The sequence below is a fragment of the Triticum aestivum genome, chromosome 3A (genome assembly GCF_018294505.1).
Source record: "Triticum aestivum cultivar Chinese Spring chromosome 3A, IWGSC CS RefSeq v2.1, whole genome shotgun sequence".
NCBI lineage: Eukaryota > Viridiplantae > Streptophyta > Magnoliopsida > Poales > Poaceae > Triticum > Triticum aestivum.
The window spans coordinates 341,945,484-341,956,120 of record NC_057800.1 but is presented as its reverse complement, the minus strand read 5'-3'; the positions used below and the strand labels follow the sequence as shown (position 1 = coordinate 341,956,120).

The 10,637-nt window shown below is 45.3% G+C and overlaps 1 protein-coding gene across 1 annotated transcript; it reads right to left on the bottom strand.

Annotated features, from left to right (window-relative positions):
* Positions 1–1,754: 1,754 nt before the first annotated feature.
* Positions 1,755–3,666, bottom strand: LOC123061266 (myb-related protein Hv33). Its single transcript, XM_044484282.1, has 3 exons — positions 3,198–3,666; positions 2,971–3,100; positions 1,755–2,808 (listed from the first exon to the last, which is right to left on the bottom strand). Exons 1-3 carry the CDS (start codon positions 3,355–3,357, stop codon positions 2,190–2,192), a joined length of 909 nt encoding a protein of 302 aa, XP_044340217.1. The 5' UTR covers positions 3,358–3,666; the 3' UTR covers positions 1,755–2,189.
* Between the last annotated feature and the right edge of the window lie 6,971 nt (positions 3,667–10,637).

Below are 10,637 nucleotides of genomic sequence, written 5' to 3'. Positions count from 1 at the left end.
CCCAATCTCTGCCTCGATCCCCTTCTTCTCTGCCGCTCACCCCACGCCCGGTCCAGGCCTCCTCCTCGTCCACTCCGCCGCGGTCGATCCCGCCTCGCCGTCGCCTGAGCCGAGGATGACGCATGATCCTCCTCCTCGTCCCTTGCTTGTCAGCCCCCGCCGCTCAACCCCGCCTCGCCGTCGCCTGAGCCAGAGGCCGCCGCTAGGTCATCCTCCTTCCCGCCTGTGACCCGGCCCTCCTCCTCCTTCCCTGCTCGTCAACTGCCGCTGGCCAACCCCGCCTCGCCGGCGCGGGATCCTCCTCCTTCCCTGCTCGTCGACCGTCACTGGCCAACCCCGCGGCTCCTCCCCTGCTCGTCAACCGCCGTCGCCCTTCGACACTGCAGCGCCGTTGCTTTGACAACAGCTCACCGGAGCTCCTCTGCAGCACAACCTCCAGCCTGGTCGACCCCGTCTCGCCGCTGCCTGAGCCGGAGGCAGCAGAGGGATCCTCCTCCTCCCCGTCCATGACCCCACACCTCCTCCCGCTCCATGGCGCCATGGTCAACTCTGCCTGAAGACCACCGTTCGCCTCCTCGAGCTCGAGGCCTGCTCTTGGATCTACGCTGGCAAGGGCCAGTTCATCCATTTTGTAATAGTTTTTTTATGATGTTTTGTTCGTCCGCTCGTCCTGTAAATGGAGAAAATTATATCATGTAAATACTGTGATGATGGATATATAGGTCTATGTAAGTAGAGTACTTTTGTCATGTAAAAATCCTTTTTTTGTCATTGCTGTGAAAGATTTTCCCTACGCCTTCGCCCATCTACAGCCCCAGCATCTGTACTGTTGTTTCATTTTTTTAAATAAAAATATTAGCTTTGCCGTCTGGGTATATGAGGATGATGGCAAAGACATAGCCTAGCTGACGGCAAAGTACTTGACGCCGTCCGTCAGCGCGACTACTCTGTTTGTTGGCATATCTTTGCCGTCTGGCTAGTCCGCTGACGGCGAACCCTATTGACTGACGGCAAACTCTTTGCCGTCATCCCAACAAATAGCAGACGGCAAAGTATTGTTTGCCGGCTAATCTTTGCCGTCTGACTTTGCCGTCTGCTTTCTGACGGCAAAGTCTTTGCCGTCTGGAATTAGGTCTTTGCCGTCTGTAATCCACAGACGGCAAATTACCTGTTTCTTGTAATGAGGATACGTGCAAAGGGGGCGACAAGACATCATGTGATTGACGCTTCTTTACGCTGCGTCGCGGCTGCCCCGTACATCCCCGCCTTGCCACGTCGTTGCCAAAGCAACAACGTATTCAAGACTTTGCCCGCGCGGTGTCGCGCTCATGCTACACGACTTCGCCACACAGTGACCATGTAGTACGTACTTCCTCCGTCCAGAAATACTTGTCAAAGAAATGAATGTATTTAGATATATTTTAGTTCTAAATACATCCAGTTTTATCTATTTCGGCGACAAGTAATTCCGGATGAAGGAAGTACGTCCTAATAATTGTGAGGCCTAGTCTTGTTTGCCACGTACTTCGCCAAGGGCGCAGTCCATGGATGGAGTGCAAGAGGTAAAAAGACTTGCTTTAAAATTCCATGGACCGATGTTGCTAAACTGTTCCCATACTCCCGCCGTTTCTAAATATTTGTTTTTTTAAGATTTCAAATGGACTATCACACACGGATGTATATAGGCATATTTCAGAGTGTGAACATTTTGCTTCGTATGCAGTCATTTGTTGAAATCTCTAGAAAGACAAATATTTAGGAACGGAGGGAATACAAAACATGAAACCCTCCTGAATTGGGGTACGTATACATGCATATTTACTAACCCTTATTATGATCACAATACTATATACTCTAGTATATACTCCCTCCGTAAACTAATATAAGAGTGTTTAGATCACTACTTTAGTAATCTAAACGCTCTTATATTAGTTTACAGAGGGAGTACCATTGTATTCATTAATTAAACAGCTTCGTTGAATAAGTACTTCTTTTTCGAGGGAAAGGGTCGAAAGGCAGAGAGAGAAAAATGAGGAGAGGAAATAAAGTATAGGTGTGGTCAAACCACATGGTCCTCTCAGCGGTGATCAATCTTCTCATCTCATCAGGTGGTGTAGTGAGGTTTGTATATGTGTGAGTTTGTGGTTGTGGAACGATGGACACATGAGCTCGGCCTGGGCGTGGCGGGGTCACATGAAGTCGAACTCGTCCTCCAAGGCTCCACGGGCGAGCTCGAAGCACGACTCGGGCAGGTCCCGGGACAGCGAGCGGATCGGGAAGACCGCGGAGCCGCGGTCGTCGTCCGGCGCGTGCTGCTGGTGCCACGGGCTGAACTTGGTCGGGTCGAATGGGTACGGCTCGGCGTCGCGGAACATGTCCATGTGCGGGAGCGGCTCCACATTGCCGCAGGTCCAGGTGCTGGTGCCGGTGCCGGTGCCGTTGCTGTTGCTGGAGCTGTCGCCGCCGCCTGTGTAGGCGCAGTACGTGGAGGCGTGGTCACACAAGGAATAGGAGCCCTGCATGTGCATTGTGGGGACGTTTGTCACGGACATGGGATCGAAGCTGCAGTCGACCGGGGAGTGCGGCGCTAGGAGATCGTCGCTGCCAACGGAGCCGCCGTCTTCCGCAGCGGGGACTAGCTGCTTGCACTCATCGTGCGGCTCGGCGACAGCGGCAGCGTCATTGAGCGGTTCGTGGGTGGTGGGGTCGATGCTCTGCTGCCGGAGCTTCTTCTTGATGCACGAGTTCCAGAAGTTCTTGATCTCGTTGTCGGTCCGGCCTGGCAGCTGCGACGCTATCTGGGACCACCTGACAACCAACATAAAGGAGTAGTGCAGTTGAGGCGTGTCGACGTGTTTCTGTATGCAACATCGTCGTCTATATACTACTGTACGTACTTACCTGCTTCTCAAGTTCCGATCAACATCGGAAAACAGTGAACTCACTAATAAAACTTACTAATTGTACTACCTGTTGCCGAGGATCTTGTGCAGGCTGACGATGAGGTCCTCCTCCTGCTGGGAGAAGCTGCCCCTCTTGAGATCAGGCCTGAGGTAGTTGATCCATCTTAGCCTGCAGCTCTTACCACATCTCTCCAACCCTGAACAATTAAGGGAAACACATTTGAGTTCTTGGTCAAGCAAGAGATAGTACATAGCAGCATGGGCATATATGAATGAAGAGATTACGTTACCCACCGGCGAGCCTTGGGACGGAGCTCCAGCAACCGACGCCGTAGCGAATGATGTGGTTGTAGAGCTTCTCGTCCTCCTCCGGCGACCACAGCCCTCTCCGCAGCTTGGGCTTGTTGGAGGAGCACGCCACTGCCGTTGCTGCCTCGCGTCCCATCGCACGCATATGCGTGCTCCCGGGTGGAGTGACTAGTGAGCGAGCGCGGTAGCGGCCTGTGATGGCAACAATGATGGTGAGACACGGCAGGGCAGGGCACAGGCGATATAAAAGCGACACTTATCTCGCCACACACAGACAGACAGAAGCAGTTCCAACAATGCTTGAGCCTTAAGATAATAGTATAATGATTTAATTAACAATCAAATTAAAGTGGAGCTGAGCTAGCTAGCTCACTCAAGAAAAGAAAAGGGCCACTCCGCTGTGCAAGAGAGAGAGAGAGAGAGAGAGAGAGAGAGAGAGAGAGAGAGAGAGAGAGAGAGAGAGAGAAGGCGGGGGCAACATATAGTAAAGTGGGGTTGAAGCAACTGAAAATAGGCAAGGCCCCCGTGGGCAGGCCTAATGGATGGGGCCGGAGGTTGGATTTAAGGTAAGATAGCTTGAGTTGCGGGGAAGAGTCCATCAAGTACAATAATCAATCTCTCATGCCAACAAACCCAGCAAGCTGCATGTGCCCGCCCCATGCACCATCTCATCCCCATCGTCGTTGGCATCTGTCTAGTGTACTGTATAAAGGTGCTTAGCCTTTTATCATTATTGTTGGTAACCTCCTTGCCCTTTTTCTAGCTCCTTTCCCTTCAATTCTCCGACATGGTTAGTTGGACTTTATGTCACACTGATTATTGTACATGTGTAAATATGTGTGTCTTTAATGTCGCCTGCAATCTTGGAGCTGTTAGTTATGGCCGGGGTGGACCGGGATAGCAAAGCCTAGAGTCTAGTTGCATGCATGTACATATCATTTGAAAATATAATCATTCATCATTTCTCGATTAGTTTCTGACCCAACATTTTCACCAACGAGCACTATCTGGCGAACAATCCATCCCAGCGGCCGCGCCACCTCTATTGGATGACACGAGGGAACACCGCCTGCGCCGCCAACTGGAGGCAGCCCCCAGGAGGGTAGCAACGAGGCCAGTAGAACTCTCGAATCCTTCCTCTGAAAGTGATATAAAACTGCTAGTTGAGACTGAATTCTTGACTATTGCTCGTCGGTCCTACCTGGGCCTGACAATTGGTATCAGAGCCAGATTCATTCCTTGGCGGCGACTAGATCTGCTGGATGCCGAGGAGAAGTTGGAGGAGCCATAAAATCCTTCCCCTCCCTCCCAAATCCTGGCGGCGGTGTGTTACTAGGCGGCGCACGTGGCGGCGATTCATTTGGGTGCAGGTTTGGGAAAAGGAAGTGCTTGCTTAAACTCCTTGTTTTAGTAGTAAAATCCCACCCTCCCTCCCGAATCCGGTGTACCTCGGCGGCGAGCGCTGGCGGCGATTCATTCGGGCGCAGGTTTGGGCAAAGGAAGTGGTTGCTTAAACTAGCAGTTTTATACCAATTGTTGAAGATCTGGAGCCAAAGGCTCCTTTGTCCTACCAAAACTTTCCACGCCTATTTGGCGATCAAGCACTAATTCATAATCTTAGAATTAATCACCCCAAGATCTCCCAATTCTTTGGGGTAGCATATGGTTGGCGGCAAGTAAAAATATATACATCAGAGACTGCAAACCAAGAACCATTCTCCTCCAATCAAAATCAATAGGAACGCGCTTCTTGTATCTACATTATAGCATACATTCCGTTTGATCATCTACCAATGAAAACGCCACTAAAGACTTCCACCGTCGCCTCCTAGTGATGTCTCCCACCTGTTGACATATAATGTGCTGTGTAGTCTCTTCCATCAGATCGGTCTTTTGGTTGCATTGGCTAGAGCATGCACTTCTATATGGTATCAGAGCTTAAGCTTTTGAGTTGAACTGGTTGGTGCATGCAACTCTACATGGTATCGGAGCCAAGAGGTCTTGAGTTCAAGACCCGGCTGGCGCAATTAAATTGCAGCCCATTTTCGCTCCACGTTTAGGCCTGAGGGAGCCACACGTGAGGGGAAGTGTTGACGTATAATGTGCTGCCTAGCCTCCTCCATCATATCAGTCTTTTGGTTGCATTGGCTAGAGCATGCACTTCTACACCCTATGGAAGTCAAATCAATTTGAGACAGCATTGGTATAATCTCCCTCATCTCAGGTTGTCCAATGGATCCTCACTCAAGCACCACATCGAAATATTTGCCAGCTTATATAAAGTAGAAATGCAGGATTAGGCTAACTGAGATGTTGCAGTGTGTCAGACTGACCTTACACACTTCTTCTATGGGGTAGTTGCCCTTCAAGGAGGGATCTATGATTTTCTCCAGTGAGCTCACCACATCATCTGATCTGGAAGCTTTTCTCATCTGTTCAGAGCATGACAAATGTTCCTTATTTGGTTGAATCATGATGCAAACATTGTAAAAAACAGATCGGCAAACTATAAAAATCAAAACAGCTCATACATTGACATGCATTTCTCATTGCTCTTACAATTGAGATAAGTGACTTTATCTTATTAGCTTCCTTATTGACCCGCACAAGTGCACTAAGACCAGTAATCAGTTATGCAAGAACTACTCCAAACGCATAGGCGTCAGACTTCGTAGTCATGTGAGGCTCATGAACTGACCTGCAGGGTTGATGCTTGGCATTACTATTACATTTGAAGCTTCATCGGCTCAAAAATTGTAAATCATATCCAAGTTAAAAACTAACTCCGGTGGTTGGTTGCTTGGCTTTCCAACATAACAAGTTGCCAGGCAATCTTCTTCATCACTGCGCTCAACAAGCTTTACCAAGCCAAAATCCGAAACCTGTTATCCGAAAAATAATCAGATTGCAATACTTGAGCGGATAACACTTAAATTTTGTGGCTTTGAATGGTTCACTTCAGCTCTTAGTCCATCATCTAGCAGAATATTGCTTGTTCTGATGTCAGACGGTACACATAGCAGGCCTTCGTATGGTCATGGATCTACTCAATACCGCATGCAGCATCCGTTGCTATCTGTGTTCTTGTAGTCCATGAGAGAGGTTGATGACCTAATAATTAAGAAATAAGATTCAAACTTTCAGAAATTTCAGTAGACAACAAATCTAGTTTCGTGGACAGAAGCAAACAAATATCAATATGCCTTTCACGTACCTTTCAGCAAAGGATCATGGAGATGCTCCCTAAGTGATCCATTCTGAACATACTCGTAAACAAGTTATAGGTGATCCTCCCCAGCAGCATAACCAATCAACTCAATCTGTATATAACTATGCAAGTTTATGACAACATATCTTCGTACCTAGTGATCGTAGAACGGATGGTCATTTCCTGGTAGATTCTACAATCCAAGTACATACCATATTCATGTGATGTACTTTGCACAGCACTTTCAGCTCAGCAAAGAACTCCTTTGATCTGATGTTGCTTCGAGATTACAGTTACCTGAGAAATATACTACATGAAATTCTTACATGTGCTCCTATGAAACCTAGGTAGACCATGCCATATCCACCCACTAATCTTCCTCTTCTCATCAAAATTAACTGTGGCATCTCCAATCGCTTTCAGGCTGAAAATCACAGGTCTCTTTGTTTGGAATGGATCAATATCTGCAACCAATTGACTGAGAGTTATAAGATATATGTGTATCCAAAATGTCTACATGTAGCATAGGGAGCATAACGAGACCAGCAATCCTCTTCGATGGAAAGTAATGGCTCTCCAGGATAGCTATACTTGTGTTGCTGCGAACTCTCTCCATCTCTTTCTTTGGCACTTCAACAATGGGCACCGGAGGTCTCCTTTTCATGAGAAATACAATGGTGAACGTCAAAAGGAGCATAATTGCAGTTGATATTGATACTGCAATTATGATCGGTAAACCGACAAACTCTAAAAGTGTTTGAATCAAGCACGGAGGAAATACGAAAAAGATGAGCAGTCAGTTACCAAAGGGCTAAAAGAACACAAGAAATCCTATGATTGCACAAAACACGAAGGAAGAGAGAAAAACCATTAGATTGAAAAACACACTTGTATTGCAAAAAAACTGCTTATTGCGTTTTAGCGAATTAATACTATGCCAATGGTATCAACAAACTTTATATTTTGCAGTTTTTAGTAGTTTACAAATTTGAAATGATGCAACATACATAGCTGATAAGTAGGAATGACTCACTTCTGTTGGAAAAAACGGCAACTCCCATCGGGATGAACAAGATCCAACCCGGGTTAATAAAATCAGGATTTGTGACCCCCACATTCAAGCTTAGGATCTCCCTAACAAGTCGGCAGCTGATTCCGATCCTCACACACACAAGCTCACCAAACGCAAGAACACCTCGACCTCAGGAGGTTGTTCTTCCTCTTGTATTGTTCATCATTAGCCCAAGAGGCAATCCACCACCACCACACTAGAGTAGGGTATTACACCACAATGGCGGCCCGAACCAGTATAAATCTTGTGTCTTTTCGTGTTGAGAGTTCATCGTGCTCGTCTGCGAGATCTTAGAGAGCTAGGGCGTGGATTGATAGGGAGAAAACCTTCGCGCGCACCCTAGTGTTCGAACCTCAAGGGTCTGCTGGAACCCTAGATCCGATAGTAGGTACTAGGCGACTTGCGTGTAGTCTCCTACTAGATTGATACCTTGGTTCTCAAAAACTGAGGGAAATACTTACGGTACTTTGCTGCATCACCCTTTCCTCTTCAAGGGAAAACCAACGCATGCTCAAGAGGTAGCAATTAGATGAATAAAAGTTTAGTTCGACCCTTTCTTCTTTGAGAGTTTTCTTAGTGATCTATCCTTGTAATCATGTGCATGCTATATAATAAAGTTAGTTTGAGTTTTTGCTTTCTTTACTTTCATGTTGCAAATAGAAGAAAAGAAATAAAGAAAGAAAAAATAGAAAGGAAACAAATAGAAGAAAGGAAATAGATAAAGAAAAATTATATACTAATCCTATGGTAGGTGATAGCACCACATAAGGAAAGTATAAGTAGAAAATTTTATTAGAGATTGACAAACATAGCATTAGTCAATGATGCAACTCATGAAAGAATTAATAAGGGAAGAGAAGATTCACATATAGATATACTATCCTAGAAATCTTTTGTGATTGTGAGCCCTCATCAAAATATTATATGCCAAAATTGTTGACGTTGCACAAGGAAGACAACTTAATGGTTTATGTTTATTTACATTCACATAGAAGTCATATTGTCATAGATCTTTTAACATGTGATGCTTGCCCTCTATCTTTGCTAGCCAGAAATTCCGCACTAAATAGAGATACTACTTGTGCATCCAAAAACCCATAAACCCAAATCTTACTTTCAAGTGTCCACCATACCTACCTAGGGATTGAGCAAGATCCCTCAAGTAAGTTGTCATCGGTGCAAAAAGGCAATAAAAATTGCTTCTAAAAGTGTGAGATCATTTAGTGTAAGAGAAAATTGAGCATTGTACGAACTTGGATGACAAAGAATAAAAGCGATAGATTGAATAATAAAGGTTGTCATCTTAAGGGGGAATACAACATGACATTCTCTTGCACTAAGGGATTGAGCATACAAACAAATAAGCGCATGTCAACCTCTGCTTCCCTCCACGAAGGGCATATCCTTTACTTTTATGTACTTCCTTTATGCAAAGAGTCAAAGTTTTCCTTCTATTCCTTTTATTTTTCTCCTTTGGCAAGCATCATGTGGTGAGGAAAGATCTAGGCACATATGTCCAGTTGAATATAGATAGCATGCGTTATTATTGTTGACATCACCCTTGAGGTGAGTATGTTTGGAGACGAAACTATAAGCCCCTATATTTCTATGTGTCCGGTTGAAACATTTTTCTCATGGGTACGAGGTGAGTGTTAGCAATCATAGAAGAATATATGATGGTTGAGTATGTGTACTTGCCTAAAGGCTCCGACATGTGACCCTTCCTGAAAAGATGATGAATTGTAGTTGCAAAGTTGACTAAGAACATAGTTTGTTGGTTTCTAATAGAGTTTTTGCTTTATACTTCAATTGTGTGATGAACTATTACTTATTCATGAGAAGTATATGATAAAATGTTCTATGACAAAAGTCCCATGTTTAATTTTGTTGTTGTTATAATAATCAACATGATGCTTTTATGTCCGTATTTTTTTATCAACACCTCTCGCTCAAAGCATGTGGACATGTTTTTCGATTTCGGTTTTCGCTTGAGGACAAGCAAGGTCTAAGCTTGGGGGAGTTGATATGTCCATTTTGCATCATGTTTTCTTACTGTTATTTATAATGTTTTTATCCATTATAATGATTTTTGGAGTAATTCTAATGCCTTTTCTCTCATAACTTGCAAGGTACACACCAAGAGGGAGAATTCTAGCAGCTGGATATCTGGACCTGAAAAAGCCGTCTCGAGGTGGAACTTGGGCAGGAGCACTTTTGCCTTCCGGCGGAGCGATTCCGCCGGGGGAACTTCCCTCCCGGAGGGGGAAATCATCGTCATCATCATCACCATCAACTCTCCCATCTTGGGGAGGGGAATCTCCATCAACATCTTCAACAACACCATCTCATCTCAAACCCTAGTTCATCTTGTTACCGGAACTATAGATTGGTGCTTGTGGGTGACTAGTAGTGTTGATTACCATATGGTTTATTTGGTGGAAGATTATATGTTCAGAACCAATATGCTATTTAATACTCCTTTGATCATGAACGTGTTTATCATTTGTGATTAGTTACTTTCGTTCTTGAGGTCACGGGAGAAATCATGTTGCAAGTAACCATGTGAACTTGATATGTGTTCGATATTTTGATAGTATGTATGTTGTTATTCCCTTAGTGGTGTCATGTGAACGTCGACTACATGACACTTCACCATATTTGGGCCTAAGGGAATGCATTGTGGAGTACCAATTAGATGGTGGGTTGCGAGAGTGACAGAAGCTTAAACCCCAGTGAAAGTGCTAGTTATCGACTAGAGGGGGGTGAATAGGCGATTTTATGAAAGTCTTCAAAACACGGGGGCTTTGAAGACAGACAGTAGAAATGAACCTATTGATATGCAGCGGAAGGTAGACTACACTAGACAAGCCATAGTCAAGTAGGCAATGAAGTGAAAGCACGAAGACTATCAGCAGCTAGGTAGTATGGATCATGATGGAAGATAGTATGAAGCCAAACAACAACAATCTTCACACAATGAAGTCAATCAGATCATGCAAGCATGCAATGACTTCACGAAGACAAACTGTAAGTAAAGAGAGGTAAAGGATAGAACCAGTTGCTTAGTGAGGACATGGATTTTTTGGACCAGTTCCAGTTGCCGTGACAACTGTACGTCTGGTTAGGGAGGCTGAGATTCAACTCA

Excerpts from the sequence above, each read along its gene's own strand:
- LOC123061266 (XM_044484282.1), bottom strand. The coding sequence starts at position 3,357 with ATGCGTGCGATGGGACGCGAGGCAGCAACGGCAGTGGCGTGCTCCTCC. Across the intron at positions 3,101-3,197 it reads CTCCGTCCCAAGGCTCGCCG|GGTTGGAGAGATGTGGTAAG; the intron begins GTGGGTAACGTA and ends TTAATTGTTCAG. Across the intron at positions 2,809-2,970 it reads CACAAGATCCTCGGCAACAG|GTGGTCCCAGATAGCGTCGC; the intron begins GTAGTACAATTA and ends GTTGGTTGTCAG.